The sequence below is a fragment of the Gobio gobio genome, assembly GCF_949357685.1.
Source record: "Gobio gobio genome assembly, chromosome: 3".
Taxonomy (NCBI): Eukaryota; Metazoa; Chordata; class Actinopteri; order Cypriniformes; family Gobionidae; genus Gobio; species Gobio gobio.
Window position 1 is genome coordinate 52267662 of NC_137099.1, and position 15075 is coordinate 52282736.

The 15075-nt window shown below is 35.5% G+C and overlaps 1 protein-coding gene across 2 annotated transcripts in view; it reads left to right on the top strand.

Moving 5' to 3' along the window:
- Positions 1–15075, top strand: part of tbck (TBC1 domain containing kinase) — a 78143-nt gene that overhangs the window by 17774 nt on the left and 45294 nt on the right. The window contains exons 10-21 of one of the 2 annotated variants that reach the window (XM_079812191.1): positions 1894–2042; positions 2138–2276; positions 2404–2503; positions 3173–3222; positions 3335–3464; positions 6095–6193; positions 6521–6583; positions 6875–7001; positions 8030–8080; positions 8450–8533; positions 8960–9045; positions 13945–13981. In XM_079812191.1, the coding sequence (XP_079668317.1) occupies positions 1894–2042; positions 2138–2276; positions 2404–2503; positions 3173–3222; positions 3335–3464; positions 6095–6193; positions 6521–6583; positions 6875–7001; positions 8030–8080; positions 8450–8533; positions 8960–9045; positions 13945–13981 (1115 nt within the window). The remainder of the gene's footprint in view (positions 1–1893; positions 2043–2137; positions 2277–2403; positions 2504–3172; positions 3223–3334; positions 3465–6094; positions 6194–6520; positions 6584–6874; positions 7002–8029; positions 8081–8449; positions 8534–8959; positions 9046–13944; positions 13982–15075) is intronic. The other variant, XM_079812192.1, reaches the window with a different exon arrangement.

Consider the following 15075-nt stretch of genomic DNA (forward strand, 5'->3'; position numbering starts at 1 on the left):
ACGCTTGACACTCACAATTTTGAAAATCAGCTTCTTCTTAAAGGGATAGTTCACCCAAAAATGAAAATGTGATGTTTATCTGCTTACATCTATGAGAGTTAAAAAAAACTGCACAGACAAATCCATATTAAACTCCGCAGCTCGTGACAACACATTGATGTCCTAAGACATGAAACGATCGGTTTGTGCGAGAAACCCAACAGTATTTATATAATATTTTTACCTCAAAAAACGACACCCATTCAGCGCGCCGTCACTTACGGTAAAAGTGGTCAATGTACATAATAATAAAATTAATAATAATTTGTTACGTATACATATTACATTACATATTTATATAGCGCTTTTTCGGGTACTCAAATCGCTTTACATATAGAAGGGGGAATCTCCTCAACCACCACCAATGTGCAGCACAACCTGATGATGCGACAGCAGCCATATTGCGCCAGAACGCCCACCACACACACACCAGCTTATGGTGGAGAGGAGACTGAGTGATGAAGCCAATTTTATGATTTGAGTAATTATCATAAATTAGGTATCATTCGAAAGTTTACAAACTCAAAATTCATCCTGTGAAAAGTGGTTTGAAATCGGATGTTGTGTTACCATGGAAACGGTACTCTAAATTCTTCTAGCGGGCTCCTCCCCTAGTGGGCGGTGTCATGTTTCATATTACAACAATTTTTTTAACTACTTTATAATCCAAATCTTTTCTAATCTTGACAAAACACATATCGTCGGAAAGGTCTGAGTCTCAAGGTTCCATATTTGGTGACTGTTTTGTGATGGAAGTGATATTTGGACAGACATTTACAGGAAAACGCATCAACAATGGAATTTGGATTACACCCGGTGGCTATTGTTGGTATAGCGCCTAAACAAAATCTCATGAGAACTTATTTTTGTGATATCAACTTCAAGTTTGGAACACAACTTGGTTAGACATATGGCTTTGATTTTATATTTATTTTAGTGTAAACTTTTTTTTTGGTCAAATATACAGTATATTTTTATATTAAATAAAAAATATTTAGTACAGTATTTTTCATTTACAGTTAATTTAAACTTTAAACTTTTTCATACTTTCATATTTTGAATTGCTTTCACTTCAGCAATAATCTGCTGTATATATATATATATATATATATATATATATATATATATATATATATATATATATATATATATATATATATATATATATATATATATATATATATATATATAATATAAAAATATATACAGCATATACATGCACATATTTCTTAAATATATACATGTATGTGTGTATTACAAATATACATCATGATTATAGACAGTACACAAATATATATTATGTAAAAAGAAACACAAACTTTTATTTTGGATACGATGGTAACACTTACAATAAGGTTCATTAGTTCACATTAGTTAACTACATTAGTTAACATGACCTAATAATGAACTGCACTTATAAAGCATTTATTTATTTATCTTAGTTAATGTTAATTTCAACATTTACTAATGCATTATTAAAATCTTGTTAACATTAGTTAATGCACTGTGAACTAACAGGAACAAACCATGAACAGCTGGATTTTTATGAACTAACGTTAACAAAGATGAACTAATGCTGAACAGAGGTGTAGTTCATGGTTAGTTCATGTTAACTAGTGCATTAACTAATGCTAACTAATACAACCTTATTGTAAAGTGATACTGTTTTTTGGATTGTAAACATATATTTCACTCAGCCCTAGTTGTTTGCTTTGGTGCAATTGAATCATCATGTTACTGGAATTGATTTGCTATCTATTAATTATTAATAGATATGTGAATAAACAGAGCAGGGCAAACTTGTGCTTAATTAATAATAATGATTAGTCTTTGCTAATTGTTCCTGTCTTTCAGACCCACCCCAGCCGAGCTTCTGGAAGACTCTGTGTTTGAGAGCATTTCCTGTCAGTACACACCCTTCCAGAGCCCTGTGCGTCTGTTCGCTGCCTCCCCGCGCTGCGCCCATTTAGAGCTTCCTGAGGACATCGGCGAACTCTGCAAAGGTTTGGGTCACCAGAACTTGTTGAAAATCATTTTAATGACTATAAAATGTAAATGCTAAAAATAAAGTTAATGACTGTTGTGCTGTGTCGTGTAGATGATGGAGAGAGCTACCTGGCAGAGAGAGCCATAGATGAGGTCTATCACCTGTGGTGTCTGGCAGGAGGAGACCTAGAGAAAGAGCTGACCAATCAAGAGATCATCCAGTCAAAACCTCCCGCCTGCACCCTTTCCAAGTACCCGCACACCTCTGATCCCCACATTATGCCAGCTTTCCCATTATTTCAGGGTGCAGAATAAGACATCTGTTTTAAGTATTCGTTTGCATTCAGCTAAACATTGTCGAATGTGTTTGCTCTTTAGGTACATTTTGGAGGATGGCGAGTCTTTTGGTCAAGGCCGGGACAGAAGTTTCCTACTGGATGACACAACTGTGACACTTTCTCTTTATCAGCTCAAAAATGTAAGTGTGTTTGCTCGTATGGACCATCAAATGTAAAAAACAAAACAAAACTATATATTCTTTTAATTATCAAAAAAAATTTTTTTTATAGATGAATTCATTGTCACATCATGTAATTAACTAGGGAAAAAATAAAAATAAAATAATAATAATAATAATAATAATAATAATATATATATATATATATATATATATATATATATAAGAGCTCTTTTCCAAAACGCGATAAACGCCATTTAAAAAAAAAATGAGTTTATCATGTCATTTTGCTGTGTACTGAACCTATTCACTGATCCATCAACATTTTATGCCAAATAGCTATATTTCCTTGTTTAAAATGTATAAATATATATATATATATATATATATATATATATATATATATATATATATATATATATATATATATATATATATATATATATATATATATATATATATATATATATATATATATATATATATATATATATATATATATATATATATATATAATTTAAATGTCTTTTTACAAATGTGGTTGTTGTTAAAGTTGTCAGAGTTTTTAAACTAAATCTGGACAATATTGGAGCTATTCTTATAGCACACCCCTTATGATTTTTTTTAATTTTACAAATCCAAAAAACATGTAATTTGCCCTGTTAAAACGCTGCTGATCTCTCATTCTAGAGGCTGAAGGATGTTGCTGGAGAGACGTACTATCCGTTATTAGAAGATGAGTAAGAAATCTTCCCTTGTTCATTAGCTCGCATTTTGTGTTCAGTATTCTGGTGTGTTTGGCAGCAGTCGGTGTCTGTCTGATGATACAGAAATGTCCCGTGTGTCCCGCAGGCAATCCAGCCTGCCTCAGTCTAACAGCAGTAATGAACTGTCTACCACCGTCACACTGCCCCTCATTATCCGGGAGAGAGATACCGAGTACCAGCTCACCCGCATTGTCCTCTTCGACAGACTGCTCAAGGTCCTTTACACTTACGCACACACAGTTTCTGACCATATAAGAATAGCTGATGAAATCCCCTCATGATGGACGTCCACCCACAGGAAAAAAATGGTTCATAAATTATTCTAAATGATGTGCGTTAAAATGCCAAAAGTTGTTTTTTGAGGTTAGTTTTAGCGTTATTGACATTTTCATAAAATCAGCAAACACAGTCATTTCATGTCATTAATGTTGATTTATCTGTCATAAACCTTTTTTTTTTTTATGATGATGATGGTGATAGCTGAACCTTTTGTGTTGAGTAATAATTCGTAGTAAGAGATTTCATCAGCTTGTAAAATGAATTTTAACACTACTAAAAAATTAAGTGCAGCAAAATAAAATAACTCATTTTATTTTGCATAAAGATAATTATTTCTAATTTCAGGATGTTATTTTCATTCAATTAAATTCACATTTATTTGTATAGCGCTTTTCACAATACATATCGTTTCAAATCAGCTTCACAGAAAAAGCATGCGTCTACATAACTTTTTTAAGTGATTTGTCCACGTTATGTATTTCAGAAATGCACATATACAAAGCACACAGATTAGCTAACAATGTGTTAATTAATCAATAGAATAATTAAATTAAGGCACAGAAATAAGTGAAATAATAATACATGTTGTTAATGATTAGGGTATATAGAATGAGCATGGGTGCGTGTTGATGCAGAGCTGCGTCATCTGAAGATGCACTGATATAACTGGATTACAAGGTTATGAGATGCTTTATGTGAATGCCTGGCTAAAGAGATGCGTCACAGTGTTAATTTCGTTGACAAATAATTTCCGTCAACGACCTTTTTTCACTGAAGAAAACGAGACGATAACTATATAAAAACTAGTGTTGGATGACGAAAATCAACTGTCATTTTCGTCAACAAATACAAACGAGACGAAAATGTTAGAGAGGGACGATTTGGGAAGGGATCCAGTCAGAACTGATATCCTGTGTAACAGATGCGCACATTTGATTTGAACGTGCTGATCTAACCACTGGAAAACACGCCCAATACAGCACTCCAGAGCGGCTCACAATCAATGAATAGCGCACATTTATGCCATGCAATTGTTTATGAACTAATGCTGATGAGTAATGACAATTTTTACTTTACCATGTTTATATAGTAATATGTTTTAGACGGTTGTAACATTGCCTATTTTATCTCCCTCATCTGAACTTGAATGAGCATCCTGCAAGGCGCAGACATTTCAAAATAAGAGTCCTGGTGTATTTCGAGCTTGTTTATCATTAAAAGTCACGCATTATATATTCGTTTTTGGTTACACGATAAACTGTATTTAATTGAATTCCCATTTAATTCATAGTCAGGAGGAAAGACCAGTATTTGACACATATTCAATAAAGTATCAGGGTTATAATAGTTAACTAAAACCATTAAAAAAAAACTTCATTACTTGAAATTTAAATAAATGTTAACTGAAATTAAAAAAATAAAAAAACTTATTTGAAGCTTTAGCTTAACCTGATATGGCCTACTAACTAAAACAGAAATACAAAGTTATAAAAACTATATAGATGTTTAAAAAAAAAAAAAAAAAAAAGGGAATTGAGCTCTCTTTCGTGTATTTTTAATGTCAAAAACAAAATGATGTCAAAATGTCAGTTTGGTTATGTAAGGCTTAAATGCTTAATGTATTACAATTGAACTAAATTTAACTTTATCTAAACAATTTAGTCGACTAAAACTAAAAACAATTCAGGTGACTAAAATATGACTAAAACTAAATGGCATTTTAGTCAAAAGACCATGACTAAAACTAAATCAAAATTTGCTGTCAAAGTTAACACTGGTCTTTAATCTAGTGAGTCTGAGCCTCGAAAATTATTAGGAAGGCTATTCCATAGTTTAGGTGCCAAATATGAAAACGTTCTTCCTCCTTTAGTGGACTTGGATATCCTAGGTACTACCAGAGGCCCAGAGTTTAGTGATCTTAAAGATCGTGATGGGTTATAAGGCAATAGAAGATCAGTTAAATACACAGGAGCTAAACCATTTAAGGCCTTATAGGTCCGTAGCAATACTTTATAATTGATACGAAACTTAATAGGTAACCAGTTTAGGGGTGTTAGAATTGGTGTGATCATATTTTCTTGACCTAGTAAGAACTCTAGCAGCTGCATTTTGGACTAACTGTAGCTTGTTTATTGAGGATGCAGGACAACCAGCTAATAAAGCATTACAGTAATCTAGTCTAGAGGTCATGAATGCATGAACTAACTTCTCCGCATCAGAGATGGATAGCATGTTCCGTAGCTTAGCGATGTTTCTGAGGTGGAAGAATTCTGTTTTATGACAATTAAAGTAATATTCTCCCCCAGGAAACTCATTATTCTAATGCATTCAGAGTTTTTTTTTTATTTTATTCCCTTTATTCTGATTATGCCATTATATTTTCATTAATACAATGCTGATTTTCATGACAATCATTAAAGGCAATTATATTAGCATGATGTATTCTTTCTTTCTTTCTTTCTTTCTTTCTTTCTTTCTTCTTTGATCCAGGAATGTCAGGTCTTGGCAGGTCTTATGCGATTCCCCTGTGTAATGATGCCATAAATGTTTTGCGTTAACTTTTTAGGCGTACCCCTACAAGAAGAACCAGATCTGGAAGGAGGCGAGGGTTGATATTCCTCCTCTTCTGAGGGGTCTGGCCTGGGCAGCCTTACTAGGAGTCGAGGTACGAACAAAAACTGCATTTTACACCAAGGAACAGACTGCAGAGGAAAATATTGTTATTGTTCAGCCGTTTTACGACCTTTTCTAAAGGGCACTTTTGATTTATTTCTGTTGATGCATTTGCAGACTAAAAAGCATGCTTGGCATTTTTTGGTCATTAACGGACTATTGATTTCTGTGTCTGCATGATGTGTACAATCAAATGTTGAAATTCAATACACATTTCACTTTTAAGCAATGCCTTTTTCCTTTTTATAGTGAACATGCCTTTTAGCGCAACACTCCTATTTTTATTACCACATTCAAATCAGTTTATAAACTCCCACAGGGGGATATCCAATCAAAATATGACGGCATCGATAAGGACACGCCCATCCCCACTGATAGACAGGTGAGAATCACTTCCATGTGTTTGATAGTCTTTGCACTGATTGAGGTTTTTGAAAAACTGAATAATTCATCAGCCTGTTGAATAATTCACTTTGTTTGCGGTGTGCCTGTCTTCACCTTTAAGCCTTGTTAAGATTTGACTATCCACTGCTGAATATTTCAAGCGATCCAGGAGCAAACAGCGCTGACTGAGACATGTCCCCCACCTCATCTGAGTTCATTTAAGAGTGCAGATTTTATGCATTAGAAGCTTTAGACATTCGTTCAGCCTTTGTTATCATGTGTGACGCAGATTGAAGTGGACATCCCTCGCTGCCACCAGTACGATGAGCTGTTGTCGTCACCTCAGGGTCACATCAAGTTTCGGCGGGTGCTCAAGGCCTGGGTGGTGTCTCATCCTGATCTGGTGTATTGGCAAGGTGATGGAGCAATAGTTGGGTGGGGTCATATGCACGTTTCTACTCTTTCTGCCACTAGATGGCAGCAAAGCCTCACAGTGTTTCATTTGTAACGGGCATCTTTAGGGTCTGGTGGCCTAAAGGTTCTTACTATCTGAGAAAGATAACAGATCAAATCAAGTGTGTGCGCTGATGTGATTTATTAATGTCTGTGTGGGGGAGTCTCTCATAACCTGTCAAGAACATCTCTAGGTCGTATTTCCACCTTAATGCGAAGAAAAAGAATCAGAAATTATATTTTCCTTAGAGAAAATTAAGCTTATTTTAGAACCATTTAGGTGTTTTTCATTGTGGCATTTATTAATATTACAATTATGCACATTTTCCACCCCAAAGTCTAATTATCATGATATTTTACTGTTTAAATTATAACTCATTTGATTTGACATAAAGAAAATAATTAGCTATATTTTCAGGATGTTATTTTTTATTATTTTCACTCTAAAACTGGCAAAGGGGAGTAATTAGATATTATATTTTCCATAAAGACAAATAAACATCATTGTGACATTTGTTATCATTACAATTAAGCATGTTTCCCCAAATAATTCTTATCATGATATGGCATTTTTCTCAGTGGTGATTCTCATTATATTCTCATTACTGTCAACAGTAATTTATGCATATTTTAATTAAAACACAAATTACACTGCAATTTGTAAAAAAATAAACAAAAGAATGCTGCAAAACTGCCATGATTTTATATAGCAAAAAGATTTTCAGGATGCCATTTTCTCCCCCGGAATTCTCATTATTCTAATGCATTCAGAGTTTATTTGCAATAATTGTCATATTTTCATACTATATTACAATGCTGACTTACTAAACTCAATACCACACATATTGCCATGATGTATACATTTAAATAATCCTTCTTTCTTATTTATTTAGAAATCTTTACCCTCCTAAAAGCAGGCTTTTTTATTTCATTATTTTATTGTGAAATCTTTTGTGAAGTATGACTTACTCATTTCATATTTTTGCTTAAGGCTTGGATTCACTTTGCGCACCTTTCCTGTACCTAAACTTCAACAACGAAGGTAAGATTTCTGGGTGACACTTTACAATGAGGTCCATTAGTTAATGTTAGGATATATTAACTATCAACTAACAATGAGCATTACGTTTGTTACACTGTTTATTAATATTTGTTAACATTACTTTATAAAAATACAGCTGTTCATTGTAAGCTAAGGTCCATTAAATATTTTTTTATTTTAATAATGTATTAGTGAATGTTGAAATGAACATGAACTAATATTAATAAATGCTTTAGAGTTATATTTCATTGTTAGTTCATGTTAACCTATGTGTGTTACAGATTTATGGCCATTTTTTTAAACATTATTCTTGATATTAGTGCCTCTAGCTGAGCTAACGGTCTTGATTTCTTTTTTTTCCCCTCCCAGCTCTTGCATATGCATGCATGTCAGCCTTCATCCCCAAATATCTGTACAATTTCTTCCTGAAGGACAACTCGCATGTAATACAAGGTAAGGTGATTTCCTGGCCCACTTGAAAGAATATGACTACAGCACTGGATTGAGAGCATGTCATTTTCAGTGCAGGCTAATAAAAGAACCCACATTTTACCAATTTACACGGCTTGTGTGTGTGACGTTTGCATGTGCTTGCTTGTGTTGCAGCTGTTACTTAAAAATCCTTTATGTGTTTATGACTGTTACTCTACATTGATAACAGCCATAAACACTTAAAAGATTTCTGTAGCTTGACATTTGGGCATGTTTGTTGCTGAGTTTTGCTAGCTCAGCTGTCAGCACTTCAGCAGCAGAATTGCTTTGTTTTGCTCTCTGACTGAGCTTTGAGCAAAGTGTTTCTTCTGCCATGGGTATAATGTGGTAAAAGTGTTTTTGGCAGAAGTACAAACGCCTGAATGCTCTTATTCTTCACTTCTCCAGAATATCTGACCGTCTTCTCGCAGATGATTGCGTTCCACGACCCTGAGCTCAGCAACCACCTGAACGAGATTGGATTCATACCTGATGTAAGTGTAAAAAACAACATGAAACCACATCAAGCTCACCCTATATTTACTTTGTTTCATGCCCCAGGACATCAGTATTTTACTCTTGTGGCTTTTAGTTAATTCCTGTTAGCTTTGAACGTCATTGCTATGCTAGTTTACTCCTAAAAGTGTTTAATAAAAAGTAATGGGCAGTATTGTGTCTAAAATCTACTTGAGTAATGTGTAATATTAACTTTATTTTGTATTAAACTAGTTTGAAATTTGTCCAAATCCACGACCTTAAATATAAGCTGTAGTAATGAGTGAGGTTTTTATTTTTATAGTATATTTTTTTATTTACAAGATAATATTAACAATAATAGTAGTAGTTTGGTTATTTATTTAATATGAAATCATAAAATTTAATTTGGTTATTTATTTATTTAATATAAAAATGATAAAATGTCATTAAATAATAATAATATTTTATTTAATAATTATAATTGTTGTAATTGTAATAACAATTTATTATTATTAAAATCTTACCTTACTTTTCCTATTGTTACTATTAAAATATTACTACTTAATAAAATGTATGATTGAATATTATCAACAGTTTTCTGTCATAATATTAATATCAATAATACAATTTTTAATTAAACGTTATAGTAACTTTGAGTATATATGACCACTTCAATATATTATTGTCCCATACTAGAATTTTTAACAGAAGAAATGCTTTCGATTACGTGTAATTCTCAGGGTTCGTAGAGTCATGAAAAACCTGGAAAAGTCATGGAATTTTTAAATAGCAATTTTGAGGCCTGGAAAAGTTGTAGAACAATAAATAAACCCAGAAAGTTTTGGAAAGTCATAGAAATTAGTTTCACGAATATCTCTATAAAAGAATATATGTTTAATTTATATACGCTTACAATACTAAACGTTCGTCATGTGACGTTATGTTCTCTGCTGTTCTCTTTTTCTGGCACAGTACAAACTTATACTTGTGTTGTATGAAAGCGCATAGCTTGTCATCAATTTTAGGAAAGATATAATTTTGAGCATGTTTTTTTCTCAAATTTTACATTTATACATTAGATGTTTCATGGAACGGTTGATCCTGAATATTTGCCTCAAAAGTCATGAAAATGTATTGTAAAAATGTGTATGAGCCAGGGTACGATTAATGTACGTTTAATTGGAGTGCTGCACCACAAAACACATACACAACGAGAAAATGTAGTGGCATGCCGCTAAACCTATATGCAAAGAGACACTCCGTTTCAGTCAATCTCATGTCAATCTTGAGGACCTATAGAGTAGGATTGCATCCTTCACATCTCCGAAAAGTCTTTTTAGTTTTATTATATTTATAAAAGAAAGATAGGCTGTACCGAGTCTTTCCAGAAAAAAACGAGCAGCTGGGGGCGTATCCTGTGGGCGGAGCTAAAGAGTCACGAGCGCGCGCAGCTGTTGCGTTGAGAGAGTCTGAAAGCTCTGACATCCTTAAACGTGGAGAAAAAAAACGTTATCCTAAATAAACCATTGAGATCAATCAGATTTAGCCATACATATATGATCCAGAATCAGATCTAGAGGCTGAAATTGAACAGGAGAGGCAGCAACGACTACAGTTGCATAACGAATCGCGATGCTTCGACCTTTTCTCCCACCCCTATGTAACGGTAACTTATATATTTGCTTAGCGGCTTGTCATGCTTGTGAGTTTTACAACATTTGTGTGTGTTTACTCATGGTTTATGAGGACATAATTTGCTTTATGGACTGTATGTGATTTAATGTTAGCAGTAGCAAGCGGAACTGTTTTGCACGTCAGACTAGTGAACAGACATAGAAAAACAATGGAATAGTAGCGCATTTGAATGAACGAGATAGCTAACAACACAAAGACATTTGAAGCAGTTTTACTCACCGCCTGCACCCAACATACGACCGTGAACCTTAATCGCTGGGACTGCTCCATCTTTCATCATTAGACAAGCTACAAGTCCGGAGTTGAACTGTATCTTGTTTATAAACCGTCGTCGCAGAAATTCAGGGAACAAACAAAAACCAAACTCCATCCACTGTCCCATTAACGCTGGGTTCTTTTGGGAAGCTGTGCAGGGTTGTCTTGCCCTGACAACCAAAAACACACTTCTTTGGTGACATTGTCGATTTCATGAAGTCCTGTGACTGAAGCGCAGCCGGCTTCCCTAAAGAAAGGGAAGTCGCGCTCGCAAGCGCCCTCCCGGGAGAAGAGCCCGTACGGCCGTACAAGGACATTCGGCCCTATCTGACGTCAGATATACCCATACTCGAAAAAAACTTTCTGGCACAGAGATACTCCATCAAATGTCCAACTTTTTTTTGGAAACTTTGTCCATGTTTAGCATGGGAATCCAAGTCTTTAACAGTGTAAAAAACTCAGTATGCATGAAACAGCATTTCACCCATCCTTTAAGCAGTGAGAAATTGGAGTGCCGTGCCACTAAACCCATGCACAGCGGGAAATTGGAGCGCCATGCCGCTAAACTCATACGCAACAAGAAATTGGAGCTCCAGGCCGCTAAACCCATGCGCAGTGAGACATCAGAGCATTGCGGTGTTAAACCCATACTCAACGAAAAATTGGACCGCTGTGCCGTTAAACTCATATGTAATGTGAAATCTCTGCAGCGCTGGACTCATACGCAATGAGAAATCGGACCGGCGCGACGTTACACCCATACACAATGAGAAATCATAGCGGCAGTTTGTTGAAGGGGGGGGGTTGGGCTGTTTGGTTGCACTGCACTACAACCACCGGAGCACAGGAGTCCTTTAGAGAGGTCCGTCTCCAGGGCATGACAGTGTCATAATCTGTCCCTGGTATGAGCCCTGATTTTTTTTGACAGCAGATCCTCTCCTGAGTGATTGAGTTCATCTACACTTTCTTGTCCTGTCACACATCAGGTCTGCTGTGGCTTCTGTCATTGATAGGGCTCTCACACACACAGCTGACCCTGAGATTTGAGCTCTGGCCAAGTTTCCCCACAAACATTCACAACCGCTCCCTCTTTATTTTATAAAATGCCGGGTTGATGTCTCTTTACACTGATGGATAGGTGACCTCCACAGACAAATCCTCCCACAACTCTATGATTGAGGGTCCAAATAAAAGATGAGATGTGGGAATCAACACTGAGCTGGTCTTTGATGCAAGAGGAGTGAACTGGTGTTCTGTTCAGCCTCTGAACAGCTGCTGTTATGGTTTCTCGTGAGAGGATGTAACCGCTGCCGAGCTCTGAGAAGACCATTATATACGCTTAACCCTGCCATGATTCCCAATGCATTTGATCTGGAAGTGTTTGTTTTCTTGTCAGCACAATCCCAATGTCACCTTGCGCTCTTTTAAAGGGGCCATGTTAATAGCATTTTACACTTTTACTGAAAGGAGATGGGCCTTGTTAACTTGGGCCAGAAAACAATTACCCAGAATACCTTAACAACCATCTGCTCATGCCCTAGCAACCACCCAGAACACAGTGGTGCGTTATGCATGGGCAAACGGCAGTCATTGTCTTTAGAAAAGTTAGTTATCTAGATCATTTTTGTCTGTAACCCGATGCTTTCAAACAATGGCCGTTTCTTCCCATAGTTGTCATTTTAATTTTCACTGGAGTTGGGATAATATTTGATCTTGATTTGACTTATCTTGTTATTATCAAACTGTCTTTGAGGCATGTTTACATCTTGGCTGATGTTAGTTGAGGATTTGGCTCAGTTCAGTAATGTCTGCATGAGTTCTATTATATTTGGCAGCATAAGGCCTGAAATTCACAGCAAAGTGACCTAGTTTTATGTCCTGCTTCATGTTGGCATTTCTGATGATGTTGGATAGGCCCGTTTTTGCCAAAACAAACGGCTAAGGATTCAATGAATTGCTCAAGCTCAATAGAAAACACGTCATTTTGGACCTAATTTGGTAATGTTATGATGCATTCTCTCAGGTCACTTTCTTTCGATGAACGTTAACGGAAGTTTGGGGTCAGTAAGAATAATACTTTTATTCAACAAGGATGCATTACATTGATCAAAAGTGTCTTTATGTCAATATTTTCCCTTTGAACCTTCTATTCGTCAAAGAAAAAATTGTGGTTTCTACAAAAATAGTAAGCAGCACAACCGTTTTGAACATTGATAATAATCAGAAATGTTTCTTGTGCATTAAATCATCATATTAGAATGATTTCTGAAGGATCATGTGACATTGAAGACTGGAGCAATTCAGCTTTTTTTCACAATATACAGTCTTGGTGATCATAAGAGACTTCTTTTAAAGACATTATACCCCAAACGTTTGAATAGTAGTTTATATTGTTCTATATTGGGTGTCAGGATATCATTGGACCTCGTCCCATCATGCACAGCTCTTTGTCGCCTCTTAATGCGACTCCTCCGCGACAGTGCTGTCATGGTAAGCAGCGGTCAGTCTGTCCCAGTTGGAGATGGAGCTCTTCCCAGCAGAGAGCAGAGCTGGCGAGACTGAAGCCTGTCTCGCGGTCGTCCTCTCATTTCTTCCTAAACCCCTCCGAGGCCGAACCACCAATCAACTGCTGAAATGGATTATACATCCTACCAGACCGCAACAGAGCAGAACCATGGGAAAAGAGGCAGTGTTGGAACAGGTGCTGGAGGGAGACGGCAGCGAGACGCAGGGATGTTGGCTGTTCATTACACTCCCACACACGTCCTCTCGTTTCACAGAGTGCTGTGAAGCAAAGGCCTGAATTACAAATACAGTTTTCCTCTGATGAATTGAACAATAGCTGAGGTGTTTTATTGGGAATTATAAAAGGGCCCGTGCTGTTTATTCATATTAATCACATTGTTGCTCATGTAGAAATGGCTTTTATGCAAAAATGGACATTTCTTTCTTTTTGTTCCTTTCAGCTCTACGCGATCCCATGGTTCCTTACAATGTTCACACGTAAGTAGCTGTCACTCGTGTTGACTGCAGATCTGAAGCATTGGGCAATGTTTAACTCTTTTTTTGGATTCATAGATTAACAAATTAACAAAAAATATTTGTCCTAAAGTTGCCTAGTTCTTTTGTTCTTGCAACCCCAAATTGAAGACGGTTTATTTTACATGAAGGCTGAACAGAGATGATCCAGATGATAAAACTGTAGAAGGACATGCAACCATTTAACTAAACTAAAGTGATTTGCTCCGTCGAAATGTATGGCATTTATTTTTGCTGTAAAATATGAAATATCTGTTTATCTTCAAAGACATAATCAGAACAAGAATTGTTCTTATTCGGAGACTTGTCTTTGCAAAACAATAAGCACGGATGGACTAATCATGCATTGTTTCATCAAACGTACTGTAGTGTGCAGTAGCTTTTGGTAAAAATAAACACATAATACTAATAATAAAAAAAATTATCATATATTGTTAATAGTAATATTGGTAATGCTATTAATGTTGTAACATTTTTTATTAATAATAATAATAATAATAATAACAGTAACAAAATTATTTGTATAATTTAATTAAAGAAATTCAGATAACATTTCAAGATGCTCCGTTTCAGAGACAAAAACTGTATTTTGTGGTAAAAACATATTAATAATAAAATATACATACAAAGAATTATCATTACTACTTTTGTTATTGCTATTATTAAAGGGATAGTTCACCCAAAAATGAAAATTAGCCCATGATTTACTCCTAGGTGTATATGACAGTCTTCTTTCAGACGAATACAATTAGAGTTATATTAGAAATGTCCTGGCTCTTCCAAGCTTTATAATGGCAGTGAATGGCTGTTTCTGTTTTGAAGTCCATAAAAGTGCATCTATCCATCATATAACTGCTCCACACGGTTCCGGGGTGTTAATAAAGGCCTTCTGAAGCGAAGTGGTGCATTTCTGTAAGAAAAATATCCATATTTAAAACTTTACAAACTGTAATGTCTAAGTTCCGCTAACTGTCGCACGCGTTCACGAGAGACTGGCGGTCCAGCGTATGGCGTAGGACACAGTAAGATCCAGTGACGAACGCGGAAGCGCAGAGGAT